General features: G+C 43.6%; 1 protein-coding gene and 1 pseudogene across 1 annotated transcript in view; one reads left to right on the forward strand and one right to left on the reverse strand.

Annotated features, from left to right (window-relative positions):
- PAX5 (paired box 5) overlaps positions 1–17402 on the reverse strand; it is a 265588-nt gene that overhangs the window by 54812 nt on the left and 193374 nt on the right. The window contains exon 8 of the mRNA XM_066613994.1: positions 4883–4984. Within this exon, the coding sequence (XP_066470091.1) occupies positions 4883–4984 (102 nt within the window). The remainder of the gene's footprint in view (positions 1–4882; positions 4985–17402) is intronic.
- On the forward strand, positions 471–593 carry LOC136643156 (5S ribosomal RNA; annotated as a pseudogene).

Consider the following 17402-nt stretch of genomic DNA (forward strand, 5'->3'; position numbering starts at 1 on the left):
TGGAACAGGCAAGCCAGCAGGCCTGCACTGTATCCAGCACAAGTTTGGGGCTGACTGTGGGACAGCTTGGAGCAAGAGGAAGTAATTCCCCTTACCTCAGGTGACACCGCAGCAGCTCCAATGGGGCTACTCTGATCCATGCCACCTATAGAGGTGGCGCAAATCTGAGCAGCCTGGAACTGCCCCAGTCTGCTCAGGAATGGGGCTAGGATCCAGCACTGGTCTGGAAATACTGGCACAAACTCGTCCTGGGGCCCGCGGTGGCAGGGGGAGGTTGGTGCATCCTTGTGCCAGCCTCTCCGACTCGAATGGAGGCACAAATGTGCTTTGCAGCATGTTTATGACCCTCCTGGGCCGGCCTAAGAGACTTGTGCTGGCCCAAGGGAGCTTTAGGATTGCGCCCTAAGTGGTTTACATTAGGAGAAAAAGAAGAATCCGTTTGTAGAAGAATGAATGGACATAAATCACACGACAACAGTAGAAACTGTTACCTTGCACATGCCTGATCTCGTCTGATCTCGGAAGCTAAGCAGGGTCAGGCCTGGTTAGTACTTGGATGGGAGACCGCCTGGGAATACCAGGTGCTGTAGGCTTATACCATAGTCTTTCGAGACTGAAGGTTGCCAACCAGTAGGCACATTCAAAAACGACTATTTCAGGGCTAAACTATGTGTTATTTATTTGCTTTTCACATTTTTATCCAGTCCTTCCTCCAAGGAGTGTAGGGTGGTGCACATAGTTTCTCCCATCCTTTCATGCTCACATCAATCATGTGAGGTAGGCAAGGCTGAGAGACAGTGACTGACCCAAGGTCACCCAAGAGGCTGAGCAGGGATTTGAACCTGAATCTTCCAGATCCAACTCCCAAACCACTACACTCCTATCTATTTTTTTTTCTTTTGAAAAAAAATAATGGCTGCTGGGGCATTGGTTTGGATCAAGGGTGCAGTGTGAGAGTAGTGGAGTTAATCCTCTGCTTCCATCCTGATTCCCTGACATAGTGCCCCCCCCCCACAGTGATTAACGCATAGTGGGAAATAGTCCGGATGGGAAAACCACATATTTATGATTTTCCTCTTCAAGACTAATTTCATTTTTGTGAGGGCAGATGATGACATCAAGCAATTAATGTAGGAGAAAAATGTAAAAAAATTAAAAAATTTAAAAAAAAAAGACTCGGGAAGCTCCAAGAAAAAAGACTCACAGAATATCTAGTCTGGCCTCCAGTCATTCTCGGATTACTGTCCTTAAGGTCATGATATCAAACAGCAAAATTTCCAAGGACGGTTGAAGCAACAAGCTGCATAACTGGAATTCTCTGACCAATCGAGTTGCCCTTTTCAGGTTATGAACAAGGATTATGGGTGGTTCTCTCAATATGCAAAATAATTGGTTACAGTCCAGAGAAATAAGTAGGTTCGCATTTATTTCAAAATTTTATTTTTAATGTATTAGACTTGATGCTTCCATAGTATGTGACTGCATTTGGGGAAATGTTACAGATCTGTACTTTTAACAGGCAACTCTGTATGACACTAATGATAGTAAATGGGATTTACTCCTGGGTAAGTGAGGATAGGATTGCAGCCTAGGATTGTTAAAAAAAATTTTCCTGCTTGATGATCTCTCTTCTGGTCATGACATCAATTCCAGTGGGTCCTGACAGATTCTCATTCTAAAAAGTGGGTCCCAATTCTAAAAGTTTGAGAACCACTGGTCTAGGCTGCTGCGAGGGCTATGTGCTGATGTGTTATGGCATTGTTATCAGATTAATTGATTGGACTAATTTTATTATATTTTTTATATTGCAGTTTTATAGGGTTTTGTATGTCTGTTTATTGCATTTTGTTTTTAGGCATCTTAGGCCCCAATCCTATCCAACTTTCCAGCACTGGTATAGCCACAATTCAGCCCCGAGGTAAGGGGACAAATGTTCCCATACCTTGAGGAGACCTCCAAGACCGCCTCCCCAATACAGGAAGCAGTACATACCCCATTGGCGCAACAGCACCTGCACTATTCATTCATTCATACATTCGATTTATATTCCGCCTTTCTCCCCAAAGGGCACCCAAGGCGGCTAACAATCAGGTTAAAAATACAAAACTACAGATAAGCATTAAAAATACAAAACAGTTAAAAACAATTAAAACAAGATAAAATACATGGATAAAATACACAGCAGCAGATAGAAAACACACAGTAAAAGACAAATTTATAAAAACAGCCCTTATAGTGCCTTGAAGGCTTTCCTGAATAAAAAAAAGTCTTCAGGCCCCGCCAGAACGCTAATAATGAGGAAGCTACTCTCAATTCAAAGTGGAGGGAATTCCATAGTGCAGGTGCCACCACCGAAAAGGCCCTGTTTCTGGCCGCCATTCCCTTCACCACTCTCAATGACAGCACAACCAACAGGGCCCCTTCTGATGACCTAAGAGAACGGACTGGATTATACGGAAGAAGGCGGTCTCTCAAATACTCTGGTCCCAAACCGTTTAGGGCTTTAAAGGTCATAAACAGCACCTTGAATTCAGCCCGGAAACGAATGGGCAGCCAGTGCAGCCGCTGGAGTAGCGGCGTGACAGAGACGAACCGCTGACCCCCAGCAACTACCCGAGCTGTCGCATTCTGCACTAGCTGTAGCTTCCGGACCGTCTTCAGGGGGAGCCCCACATAGAGCGCGTTACAATAATCTAATCTTGATGTCACTATGGCATGGACCACCGTGGCCAGGTCCACCTGAGACAGGTACGGCCGCAGCTGGCACACCTGCCGAAGCTGGGCAAAGGCACCCCTGGCCACAGTTGACACCTGGACATCCAGGAGGAGCTACGAGTCCAGGAGAACCCCCAAGCTGCAAACCTGCTCTTTCAGGGGGAGTGCAACCCCATTCAGAGCAGGACGATAGTCCAGCACCCACATCATGGATTTCTGCTCCAGGAGGACCTCTGTCTTGTCCGGATTTAATCTCAGCTTGTTCACCCTCATCCAGATCCCAACTGCCTCAAGGCAACGCTCCAGGACAGAGTGCACTAGAAAATTGGATAGGATTGGGCCCTTAGCACTGTATCAGAGAGAGTCTCATTTTTCAGTGTCTCCACCTGCATATAATAACTGAGTTAAGGAAAAGTGAATTTAATGATTCTGTTAATAATAGGGATAGCAATGAATGTTGTGGGGGGAAATCAATCAATCAAATATTCATTGAACAAAAAGTTGATGAAAAGGTGGAAATGGATGAACTAATACTGTTGATATTTTGTTTGTGCTGATAAACCTCATACTGTCTGATCAGTCAGAAGAAGCAGGGTAGTTGTATAACCAAGGGTGGGACATTCCTGATTCTTCTTCCCAAAGATCCACCATCATGACTGCCTAGAATTTGGGACAGGAGAATTTCCTCTACATATCTGTGAAATTCCATCCGTCTCTCTTTATGAAGAATAACATCTTTCTTAAATCATATCTTTGTACCACTTAACTATAGTTCTACACAGGAGGACAATAATTCCACAGTACCCAATATCACCAGTTGATATCTGCCCAATGTCTGCACTATAATATAAAAGTCCGCCAGTAAAAACAGAACACTTTTCCAACTTCCCAGCTACTGAAGAATTTGAAAGCCCTGTTCCTTGTAGAGGGCACTCAGTACTTCAAAGATAATGCCCAGTTTGAGACAATGATATTTCAAAAACACCCAGAAATGGTTGACTTCTTTTAAAGAAGATATAATAAAGAGCAAAGGTGAACATCAGGGAACATTAGGTGATTCACTAGAGACATTAATGGCTAAGATCTCAAGTGTGAAAAGCCTTGGATGAGATAATTTGCAGTACCCACATTAAGCAGTGTAATTTCAAACTATGAGATTTCTTTGGCACAAATGCAAGAAATGCTTATGGCTAAGTTAATTAAAATGATTCACATGACAAAAATTCAGAGAAGCGAGGTAAGTCAGAGATTAACCTTATGTACATTTTATCATGTGTATCCAACAGCCATGCAGCAGGGCTAGACGCTTCTTTTTCTACAATTTTGATGGAATAAATTCTCTTGCTACCCAGTCTACCATTCCAGTGAAGTCAAAGTACAGGTACATGAATTTAAGTCTCCAATTGACTTCAAGCAGGGCTTGACTCAGGGCAGAAGGTCTGGTCTAGAAGGTAGAGCCTCCGTTAGCCCGAAGATAACATCAGAAGGTCACCAGTTTGAGGACACCAGCAGCTCTCTGAATGGCTGAGAATGGCGAGACCTTGAAGCAGCTGACAAGCCAAGCTGAGTGATTCCACCTGCTCTTGGTGTGAGCAAGAAGCGTCTTGACTGCCCTCCATGTGAGAGCTGGAGCTGCTTGTCAGCTTGTATGGGAGAACTGGAGGCGACCAGAAGTGAGACCAAAACCAGGAAGATCCATTCTGAAATGTTGTTGGTTCTTGAAAGAGAGTACCTCTATGATTGTAAAAATCCTCTTGAGGGATTTAGAAATGCCTCCCTATGTAAACCGCCTTGAATAAAGTCAGGTGAGTAATCCGATGACCAGAAAGGCGGTATATAAATACCTAGTTGTTTTATTATTATTATTATTATTATTATTATTATTATTATTATTATTATTATTATTATTATTATTATTATTATTATTATTATTATTATTAAATGAGCTTGAACTCGAGGGCTTCAGCTTACCTGAGTTATAGATCAGTGTGGTGGGTGAAGTTATAAAGCAAAGAGAAAGGAAGCTGTTCGGTTTGCCCTATTTTACATTTCCTCTTTCTTTCATTGCCATAACTCAGACCGCTGCTGGCATAAAAACAGAACACAACAGAAGCCCTTGGCTTCCCTGCTAAAAGACTGCTTCTTTCTTTTTTTTATGAAAACTCACCAGGCACCATCCCTGTCAGCGTTGGAGCAGAGTAGCTGCCCTGTCCAGCAGGGGGGACGTGCGGAGGGTATCCAGGGAGGGTTGTGCTTGCCAAATCACGACCTGAAGAATCAAACCAACAAATCACCATGTGAGCATTCACAACAACTAGACATGTTTTTACATTTCCCTTAACACTCAGAACACAGGCCATGCATTTGTCATAACTGTACTGCGAATACCAAAGTGGGCTGTTTTCCCCTAGCCTTAGCTTTGGCAGGAATGAGAAAGATTTCCTTTGCCTTATGAGCTGCCACAAAGTAAGAGACAGAGAGCAATGGCACACAGCACTGCAAACAAGCAAGCTGCAAGCCAGCTTTGAACTTAACTTGTCCCCTGTTTATTCTCAGGTTTCTTTGCCAGTTCAGTCTGACAAATAAACTGACTGATTCTAGAAACAGAGCAAACACAGAAAATGAAACCATCTAAATTGGTCTTACATCTATTTAAATAGGCACAAGACTGTAGATGGGAGCCTGGAAACTTATCACAAGATACAGTATGTATGTTCAGAATTCTATATGTATTCATTTGTGTTGCCTGGACAAACGGATGAGAGGAAAACTTATTGTTTGAGTTGCCAAAATATGTGCAGTTCTCACAATCATGCCTGAGTATATCCACTTATTCAACTAACTTCAAGTGCCTATCCATGAATGTACAAACCATGTGCATAAAACTCACTGACTCAAAGAAACTGTTTTGAAAAGCAACTTTATTTCAAATTGTTGTGCATGATAAAGAGATAAGTAAAAAATTAAAATGGGAAGAGGAGAGAACGCTTTATGCTGTTTACATTCAACAAGAACTTTCTTTATATTGTGACTAGGCTGTTAATCTAACACTGCAATCCTAATCACAATTCGGGCGCAATCCTAACCCCTTATGTTGGTGCTTTCCAGCACTGACATAAGGGCAACACAGCTCTGAGGTAAGGGAACAAGCATTCCCTTACTTTGAGGAGGCCTCAGTGAGTGACACCCAACTGCAGGATGCAGCACACGTCCCATTGGCACCGCTATACCAGTGCTGGAAAGCACTGACATAAGGGGTTAGGATTGCGCCCTTCATGTCCCACTGAACATGCCTTGGGAAAATAACCTTGGACTGGTCCAACCTGGAGTTTGATTTTGTGATATGATGCGGAATATTGTTTAGGTGTACTAGGAGGATACATAGTGGATAAAGATTTTGATTGCAAAAAGTACTGATCTGATCAAATATTTTTGAATTGTAGGAATCCAGGAGATTATTATAACTTTTTTTTGTTTACATGTGTAACCCACTCCCCATAGGAAGCAGGTATTGAATCATATTTGTTATGGGGGGAGTTATTTAGACGGCAGGGACGTGTGGTGTGGGGGTGGCAAGTGAGGCAGAATCGTCCCATCGTAATCTGTGGAAAGGCACCACAGCTACCTGCTTACACCTGAGGAGGCCCTCCTTACACCCAAAAAGCGGGAGTAAAGAGAACCTCCTCAAGAGTAAGCAGGCAGGGTCGCTGGGTGCTTTTCCAGGGACAACGACAGGGCAGTTCTTCCTCGCTTGTCACCACTGCATTGCACGACCCTGTTCGAAGGAAAGTACAAAAATATACAAACATGGTATACATGGTTCACAATTCAACAGTTTTCAAAGTTATCTACAAATTTCAATCAGATGAATAGTCCACCGTTTTACTAATAGATTTCTAGAGAATGCTAGTACTCATGTAGCATACTCTGTTCTGGTAGCCATTCCTCCTAATCCCTGGTGTATTGGGACTCTCTGTTGATACTCATTGATTAAATTATTGAACTCAGCATCTGCTCAAGAAAACTTTAATCTATTCCTACTTCATATGTTCCTGGGATAAGCCATTACATTGAAAACAGAAGCTACAACTTGAGTCATGGAAAGTTCTCTTGAAACAAATTAAGCAACAGCACTTTGATTTAACACAAGTAATTAGCCAAAGTCAACATTTTTATCTTTTTAATTTGACCAATGTTTTGCTTCGTCTCTGTGTATGCAAGAAGACAGTCATTTCCCACCATCCTTGATAGAGGAGTCCCACTTCTTCTGTGGCCCTCAGCAAACAGGAAAGCAGTAAAATGAAATGCTCCCTTGGCACAGAATCAGAATGTTTACATCAGTGTAGAGTCATGTGAAATGGTAGATTAGAACTGAAACAAATATGCTTAGGAGGTGGCCTGAGCACAACTTGGAGTAAGGGAATAACTATCTCCTTACCTCATGTTGCACGCCAGCTACCCCTAGGGGCTACTTGGATCTGCACCAGTGAAATTGCTGATGCAAATCTGAGCTGCCCAGTGTTACACTGGGCTGGCTGAGAGGGGGGTTAGGATCCAGCCTAAGTTACCAAGACTGATCCTACCCCTTTCCCGGCCCAGTCCGCCCACCCAGTCCTCCCCCACACATAGCCCTTCTGCCACCCTCTCTAAACCCCCATGCTGGTCTCCCTAGGCTGGTGTGAATTCACTGGGTCCAGCACCAAATCTGGCACCAGGAAGTTGGCACACATCCTTGTGCCAGCCTACCCAGCTCACAAGTCCTCACAAACTTGCTTTACAGCATTTTTGCGACACTCATAGGCCAGCGCAGGAGACTGGTGCCAGGTGAAGAGGAACCCAGGATTGTGCTCTGAATGAAGCAGATCTTGAATAAAGTCTTGAATAAAGACCAAGAAACGCAGTATATAAATACCTGTATTTATTATTATTATTATTATTATTATTATTATTATTATTAATAATAATAATAATAATAATAATAATAATAATAATAATAATAATAATAATAATAATAATAATAATAATGGTAAAGTCTAAGATAAAGGGATTTGTCTGGAATTTCTGACTGAGTCTTCTGTAAAAAGCTCAACCAAGAATGTCCTATAGATCTCCTATACTACTTGGAACACTATTGTATATACGTAAAGCAAATTAAACTAAGGATCAATCTACACATTTGGAAAGAATGTGTGGTACAGCTCATTTGGGACAGTACCACTTCAGTAGATGAGAGGAGCACAGAACATTTTAATGCTCCTCTACATCAAAATTCTCTGACCATTGAAGGCCAACATGTCAGGATGTTAGGTTCTAGTCCAGCCTTTTCCTTGCATGATAGTGTTCTATGTTCACAGATTTTGGGGAGAATCCAGATGTTAGTTCCCCCTTCTGTAATCTAAGTGCTACAGAGTGCAATCCAAATGTTGAGATAGGCCAGCCCAAGTCCCTTGGGCCAGCCTGGGAGGGTCACAAACGTGCCATAAAGCACGTTTGCACCTCCTCGAGGGGAAGCCAGGCAGGCGCTCTGAGAAGCGCCGGCCTGCGGAGGCTGACAGATGCCTCCACTCCAGTTTCCCCTCTGCCGCTTGTGTTGGCCCACCTGCGCCGATGCAAGCGTAAAAGGTAGGCACGGGGGCAGACAGGAGGAGGGAGGGAGGCGTTCCTGGGCAGGGGGAGGGAGGATGATGGGCGGTCCCAGGGGCGGGCGGGCGGGCGAGGAGAGGCAGGCAGGGCTGGGATCTGGCAGTTATGCCAGATCCCAACCCCCATCCCCAGGGAGAACAGAGCAGCTTTAAGCCGCTCCGCTCTCCTCACACTTATACCACCTCAGGAGGTGGCGCAAGTTCGAGGAGACCCATTGTGGCCAGCAACGCTTACCCAGGGTAAGGGGAAACGTTTCCCCTTGCCTCTGGCTAAGCCGCTGCTGGCCACAATCCTGCGCTGGATACAGCACAAGCCTCCTTGCTTGCCTATTCCAGCACAAGTTAGGATTGCGCCCATAGTCCTAAAAGTGCTTTTTTTCTGAATACATAGATTAGTTATCAAGCTGTGTAGATAGTAGACAACTGCTTGGCTTTTCAAATAAGAAGCTCAAGGAAACATCTTAGTGAAAAATGTCAGGTAGTAAAGTTTTTTTTGTTTTACCTAGAAAAGCAAACCCACAGATGATAAACTTGGGCACAATCGAATCTAAAAAAAATAAACTGCAGATGCAAAATCGTTTTATATGGAATAGGCTTCTAATGAACTACAAATTGATATTTGTTTTGTGATGTTTATGCAACTACATTCTCTAACACTAGGACTCCTAGTGTATTACAACAATAATGACAATAAATTATTCCATTCAGGCCTACCTATATTTTCAGAGGCAATCAGCAAGGGTAGGCTTTAAATCAGCCAACCAATAAGCAATGACCTTCCTGCATGGCATGGGCTGTTAGTAACTGCCTGCCATGTTGCTGATGGCTTGACTGAATGTCTTTTTTGAAGGTCTAAGTAGGTGAGAGTGATCTTGCACTTTCTCCTACATTTCGAAAATTGTACACCTCACAGTTGTTAAATATTAGCAGCAGAACAGCCATTACAATTTTAAAAACTAAACGGAACTATTTTATTTTCAAAAAATAAATACTAGTTGCTTGGGGGGTGCTTTTCATCAAAGATATGTGAGAAACAGAAATGGGTAAGTTGGCAAAGAGTCTAGCTTCTTGTTATTTTCCAGGCACAATTCAAGGTTTTAGTTCTGATGTATAAAACAAGCCCACACATACCTTAGAGATTACCTTCTCCCAACGTCTCTGTTCCAAGTCTTATGACTAACCAAGGGCATCTTCTTCAGTTCAGTATGCATACATAAATGCAAACAGCAAGGGTGCCCAGTGAGGCTTTCTTAGTAACTACCCCCACAGTTGTGGAAACCCTTACAGAAATGTAAATGTATGAGTAGGAATGCCTTCTGAAAGCAACACAAGGCTTTTTTGTTTGGGTCAGTTCTGAATGGCCAGGGTTAAAGAGGTGTGGGGTAATTTTAATTTAGATGGGTATACATACATAGACAATTTGGTATACGGGGCCCAACTATGCCAAACTAGCAGTGCAGTCCTATGCATGTTTACTTTGAAGAATGTTCCACAGCATCTTAACTGCTTCGTAAGCATGTACAGAATTGCAGCTGTACAGAATGCTTCTAGCTGTATTTACTCAAAAGTAAGTTTCACTTTTGAGCATGTGCTTAAGCATGGACTTAAGGCTGCAATTCAATAGCACTTTCCTGGGAGTAAGTCCACCTCCCCTACTACCAAGAACATCTGAGGAGGGGATGCTGTGTATCAGATGACAATCTGTGCAATGCTGTGCAACAGAGGAGAATCATAGGCACATAGTGGTAATTGGAGACTTCTGGCTGAGGGATGGAAGCTGCCACGTACCAACTGGATCAGTTACCACAAAAGGTGTGCTGTCTCCCTGACTGCAGCAAAAATCAGGGATCTGATGCAGAGGTAACTGAGGTTTATCAGGCCCAATGACTGCTACCTGTTCTTGCTGATTCAGTTCACTTGGGAACAAACGACACTGCCAGGCATACCCTTGAACAAATCCCAAAAGGCTATGAGGATCTCAGTCAGAAGGTGATGAATTTGGTGCACAGCTTGTATTTTTGTTGCTACTTCTTATGGAAGGCCACAGCATGCAAAGATGGGAAATGCCATTGTGAGGGACAAATGGAGAGGCAAATGGCTTCCGATTACTCTATATGACTTCATGACTTCAGTTTACTCTACATTTAGGTGCAAAGTATGAGAACAAACAAGACGAACTAGAATTGTTGCTACAAGAAGATGAGTGTGATCTAGTAAGTATTACTGAAACCTGGGGGATTGAGACACATGAGTAAGTTATACTTCCCAATTGCCCCCTTCTATTCAAGAATGCCAGATAAAACAGGAAGAGTGGGAGAGTTGGGCTGTTCATTTAAGGAAATTTATATATGTGAAGAAATCCATGAAGGTGAGAGGTAAAGGCAAGACGAGAGTGTTTGGGTGAAAATGACAGGGGAAAGAAGTGGCAGTGAAATAACTATGGGAGTCTGTTATAGGCCATTGAGCCAGAAGGAAGACCCGGATGATGCCTTCCCGGAGCAAATGGCCAAATTTTCAAAGAAAAGAGGTAATGATGGGAGACTTCAACTACCCGTATATTTGTTGGGAAACATACTCTGCCAAGAGTGAAATATTGGACAAATTCTTGATGTGCCTCTCTGAATATTTTATGTTCCAGAAAGTAGAAGGGGGAACCTGGGGGTCATCTATTTTAGATGAGAGACAGTTGATGATGTGAAGGCAGAAATGGCCAATGGTTGCTGATGTGAAGACAGAGAAAACCTTAGGAGTGAAAGACCATATCCTCATGGGATTCACAACTGAGATGGGAAAAGCCAAGTGGAATCAGACAAGTACCCTGGATTTTAGGAAAGCAGACTTCAGAAAGATGAGGAAAATACTGGGCAAAATCCCATGGGCAAAAACTCTCAGAGAAGGGGCTCAGGATGGATCTCAAACTTTGGTTCAATCATGCCTAAAATTTCTTTTTTTTAATTCTGAAATGCAATCTAAACTGTGGCAAATAATCTAGAGCAGTGGTTCCCAAACAAGGGTCGTGTGGATGTTCTTGAGGGTTGCAGGAAGTAGCATTCCCTATAAACTGTGTGGTCACACAGCTGGAACTGAAGTTCCACACAACTTCACTCTCAGCACTTTGGTGCATTATTATTATTCATAATATTTAGATCAGTCATCAACCACTGTGCCGTGGCACACTAATGTGCCACAGATGGTCTCCAGGTGTGCCACGGGAGTTTGGGGGGGGGGAGGATCATTCGTTGTTAGGGTCACTGGGGGATGCAAGCCCCTGCTATCAGTGCAGTGTGCCTTGTCAAAAAACTGATGATGTGCTTTGACAATTTTGGTGCCTTGTCAGTATGCTGTGAGATGAAAAAGGTTGAAAATCACTGATTTAGATGTACCAACTCCTTGGTTACCAGAATGAAAGGGAATCTGCATTTAGGGTCACAGTCAAAAAAGTTGGGAAACACTAATCTAGACCCATGGGAAGAAAAATAGCAAATATTTGAATGAATGAATGATCTTGGGCTAATTTTAGAGGGTTAAAGCATATTCATTTTCAATCAGGCCTATTTCTTCCACTACCTTATTTCATCATTCTGGGCACTGTTGCCCTTAACAAGGAGCTATTGTTGTTCATCAACTTGTCAAACCTGTACAAAGAACTACCAAGATATGATTTTTTTTTCTTATGATGTCAGCAAGATTTGATTTAAAATAAATAATTTGAGATGTGGTAAAATAGTGAAAATCATGCATTCTACAACTGTCGGCCATGTACTATATTCATGCTATAACTCTATGTGCTTTCAGTTTGATGTGAAGCATATGTTGTATTTTTGGCATAAGTTATGACTTCTTTTAGGGGGTGCACAGGCCACCATGAATTTATCCTATGCAGGTCATAATGAAATGAATGAGAGCACTGAAGGTTTCCTGTAGATTTTGCCCAGTGCGCAGAATGGCTACTCATAAGATAAAGATAGAAATAAAGGTAGGAAAAAAGTAGATAATGTTACTAGCTTACAGAGATATCTGACAGGAACCCATCTAGTACTAACCTCAAACCAAAATTTGTCCCCTCACAGCCTCTGAATCCTCCATACATTTTTCTGCTAGACTCTGAGAACCAAAGCAAATGTTACTTTTATCAGAGGCAGTGGCGTAGCTAGGTCATTTGACACCTGAGACCCATAAATTTTTGTCACCCCACATGACTTCATTAATTAATTAATTTAGGGCACAATCCTATCCTGCGCTGGAACAGGAAAGCCAAGAGGCTTGCTCTTTATCCAGTGCAGCATAGGGGCCAAATCAGCTCAGCCAGAGACAAGGAGAAACCTTTCCCCTTACCCCTGGATAAGAACCTCTGGCCCCTATGAGTCTCCTTGGACTTGTGCCACCTCTTGAGATAGAGCAAGTCCAAGGAGAGTGGAGTGGCTTGGAGCCGCTCCGTTCTCCCCGGGAATAGGGGCTGGGATCCGGCATAACTGCTGGATCCCAGCCCCACCTCCCACTGTCTGCCCACCCTACACCTACTCGTGAGTAAACGTGTGATATGGCCCAGATTCACTTTCCATAGGGCTCCATGCATTTTCTGTTTTCCAGTTTTTTGGCCATAACTTTTGATAGAAAGGAGATATTTCATTCTGGTTTTCTTCATTGCATTCTGCTGGAAATTCCACACCCAACGGCATATAGTATGATGGTATTATTCCTAACCACTAACCATTCCTAACCCTAACCTAATGATGTTCGCGATTTTGGTCACTTGTGGTGCCATCTCCCCAGCTGGTACCTAGGGCGAACTACCCCCCCACCCTTCACTAGCTACACCATTGCCCTAAGGAGATTTGGCACTGCTTCCCTGCCCTATAGGACACAGCGATCACCATTTTGGTGCTGCTGTAGCCCTGGGCACTAGGGAAGCATAGGATTTGGCTGCTACAGCACAATCCTGTTAATAATTTAATAGATAAATGCCTACTAAATTCCATGGGACTTACTCAAAGGGAAACGTGTATGGGCAGGAGGTCTGGTCTAGAGGGTTGAGCCTCCATTTGCCTGAAGATAACATCCGAAGGTCGCCAGTTCGAGGCCACCGGCACCGTGCGACATTGAAGCTGCTGACAAGCTGAGCCGAGCTATTCCATCTGCTCTGAGCATGGGAGGATGGAGGCCAGAATGTGCAACCAGATCAAGAAAGAAACATCTGAATGTTGTGGTTTCTTGAAAGATAGAAACCTTCTTTCAAATTGTAAAAATCCCTACGGGGATTTAATTTGCCTGCCTATGTAAACCGCCTTGAATAAAGTCTAAGGAGAAATCTGAGGACCAAGAAAGGCAGAATAGAAATACCTGTATTATTATTATTATTATTATTATTATTATTATTATTATTATTATTATTATTATTATTATTATTATTATTTATAGGATTGGAGCCTTTGAATCTTACAAGGTAAAGTATGGGAATGTGCTAAATAATGAGAAGAACAGACAGTATAACATTGTTGAGAAACAATCATTTATCTTTTCGGCCATATTTAAGGAAACACAAAACCACATATTCCATGACAGAACTGACATACTTGCCAAGATCCTTTCCCCGATATATGACTACAGGTTTAAATTAAATTACATTATTCATGTTTAAATCACAATTATAGTTACATTAACATGCTGTTTTCTGGTGGCACTGATGTAATTTTTTTAAAGACTTTAAACTTACAGAGAGGGCCTTCTCATTGTTTGACAGCCAATCTTATGCACACTTACATAATGGAAGGAAACCCCATTAAACTCATTTTCAGACCAATCCTGTCCGGGGCATACAATGGCAGATCTTGTGATCCAACATCATAAACCCTAGTCCAGCAGCATGAAATCTGAGCCAGTGTCATGCGCTTCAGGGCAACCAGTGCAAATGGCCTGAGCCCCACAGGTCCCAGAAACCCCAATGGAGATTCCAGACACCCCACTGGAGCTAGTAGTTTGGCAGGTGTAGGAGGGAGGAACATGAATGGTTCAGGGACTGGGCTGGGCAGGGAGCACAAAGTGGGAGGATCTTGACAGCAGAAGTGCATGCTGAGATCCTATCTCCCTTTCCCCACCCCAATCCACCCCCTGAATCTCTTTGGAACTACGCTAACAGGAGGAGGAGGTCTGGTCTAGAGGGTAGAGCCTCCATTTGCCTGAAGATTAACATCCACAAGGTCGCCAGTTCGAGGCCACCGGCACCGTGTGACCTTGAAGCAGCTGGCAAGCTGCAGCTGAGCTGTTCCATCTGCTCGGAGCGTGGGAGGATGGAGGCCAGAATGTTAAACCAGATCGGAGTGTATCATCTTGAATGTGGTGGTTCTTGAAAGAGAGAACCTTCTTTCAATTTGTAAAAATCCCTGCGTGGATTTAATAAGCCTGCCTGTGTAAACCGCCTTGAATAAAGTCTTGAATAAAGACCAAGAAAGGCGGTATATAAATACTGTATATTATTATTATTATATTATATTATAACAAAATAGCTCATGTATGTCCAGGGAGACCCATTGGAAGTTAGGCAGCCTATAGGGAGTTGAGAAAAAGTTTTACTTACGTCTCCTGGGCCATCTGGTCATCCCCCTCATAGCATGCATTGTGCGCTCCATCAGTGATGCTGCGTGCTATGGGCTGGTGTGGGATAGTATTGGGTCCTTCTGAGCAGACTTACTTCTGTGCTACACAGCGTGCTGCCAGAAGGCACTTTACAGCTGCTTTTCAGCTGCCATCACCAGCAGTACACGACTTCTGCTGGCAGTTTCGGCCCATAGAAATGGGCAGTCAAATAACTAATTCCAGGCACCCATCTTTGAAATTTATGGCTTTTGGGTTGTGATGAAGCCTTTTTTTTTTTGCACCCTACGATGGTCTTTAAGAGACTACTTAGCTGCAGTTTGTAAACTCTTTTCACTGTTTCACAGTAGAGGATAAGCCTAAACACCAAAAAAACCTGTAAAGCATTTTCAAACTAGATAACTTTGTTAAGAGATTTTGAATCTTAGCCTGCCAGAATTCCTAGGCTTTCAATACTTATTTCTGTGAAAAGAGAACAATGAAAATCATACAGGCCCTGAGTCAGAAAGCTGAGAGAGAGGCTGCGGCTATTTCTGAATTCGGCTTGCTCTGAATGGGGTTGCACTCCCTCTGAAGGAGCAGGTTTCGCAGCTTGGGGGTTCTCCTGGACTCGCAGCTGCTCCTGGATTCCCAGGTGGCGGCTGTGGCTAGGGGGGCCTTCGCTCAGCTTCGGCTGGTGCACCAGCTGCGGCCGTACTTGGATCGTGCACATCTGGCCACGGTGATCCATGCCACGGTGACATCGAGGTTAGATTATTGTAACGCGCTCTATGTGGGGCTGCCCCTGAAGACGGTTCGGAAACTACAATTAGTGCAGAATGCGGCGGCCCGTGTGGTCACTGGAGCTAGGCGGTTTGACTCTGTCAGTCCGCTTCTCCGGGGGCTACATTGGCTGCCCATTCGTTTCCGGGCCCAATTCAAGGTGCTGGTTTTGACCTTTAAAGCCCTATACTGCTCTGGGCCAGGATATCTTAGAGACCGCCTACTCCCGTACAATCCGACTCGCCCTCTCAGGTCATCAGAGAAGGCCTTTTCACAAGTGCTGCCACCCAAGGAGGTCCGGGGGGCGGCTGCAAGAAATAGGGCCTTCTCGGTAGTGGCACCAACATTATGGAATTCCCTTCCCCTTGACTTGAGAATGGCTCCCTCTCTTGAGAGTTTCCGGCAAGGCCTGAAGACACTGCTGTTTATACAAGCCTTCTGATTTTTTGGCCTTCTTAACATTTTTTACACATTTTGTATTTTTTACAGGCCTGATTCCTCTGTGACTTGCTCTTTTGTGCTCTTTTTATTCTGTCTTTTAATCTGACTACTGTTTTTATGGTCTCTGTTAATGTGTTTTTAATGTTTTTATCTGCTATTTGTGATAATTTATGTTTTTAAATCTGTTTTTTATATGTTAGCCGCCCTGGGTCCCTTTAGGGAGAAGGGCAGGATACAAATAAAGTTTATTATTATTTATTATTATTATTTCCTTTGGTTCAGCCTCACCTCCCTCCCTCACACTGCACGACCCTGGTAGAGAACTAGTCTATCTCAAGTGAAAATCATGATATTGCAAATCCATCTTAAGAATGAAATCAAATCTTGATATTGTCAGGGCAGCAGGGGAGGATAACCCTTGCTTTCCTGATAGCAGAGTGGCACGGGAGCGCAGGGAGATAGCACAAGAAGCAGGCGATCCCAAACAGAGCCAAAGAAGCAGACACAGGCTTGTTTGTTGCAGAAGCAGGTTTTGGTAAAGGAGCAGGCAGAAGAGTAGTTAGTCAAACAGTCCGGAAGTCAGGGATACAGAGAGGCAAAGTCACGATAAGCAGACTAAGTCACAGAACAAACCAGCAGCACAACACGCAGAAACTCCACCACAGCAACCCACACTTGGTGTCTGTTCTTGCCCCCGTATATAACAGGGCCAACCAATCAGAATAGGGCGACCTCATAGTCACAAGACAGTCTTGTGACCCACTCTGACTGGCTGTCCAGTGGTGCTTTGCACCATTTCTCCATAGCCTACATGACTCTGCACATATCTCCCCAGGTCACATGGCTCCCATGTAACACAGGTGCAGTTGATTACTGATTACATTCATATACAGTGCTGCTGTTCCTTTATTTGCATTTCATACCAGGCCTGGACATCAAGGCCCCTCCTGCCACATCCTGGCTCACAACAATTCAGCGCCTGGGATGCCAAAGGACTGACGGATATTCTGGTTGCCATACTAGTGTGTTTTGACTGTAAGCTATCTAGACATGGACCGTGTTGCTTCTAGGTTGTGAATGACACCCACCACACTGTGGGAGCTAAATGAAGACAGAGTAGTAGTAGTAGTAGTAGTAGTAGTAGTAGTAGTAACAGTCACAACAGCAGCAATGGTAGCAGTAGTGAATTAGTTACAAGCTGGTCCTTACCCTACAGTCATGAATTAGTTATAAACCATTCTTTATTTTGTA

The sequence above is a fragment of the Tiliqua scincoides genome, chromosome 2 (genome assembly GCF_035046505.1).
Source record: "Tiliqua scincoides isolate rTilSci1 chromosome 2, rTilSci1.hap2, whole genome shotgun sequence".
Lineage (NCBI taxonomy): Eukaryota > Metazoa > Chordata > Lepidosauria > Squamata > Scincidae > Tiliqua > Tiliqua scincoides.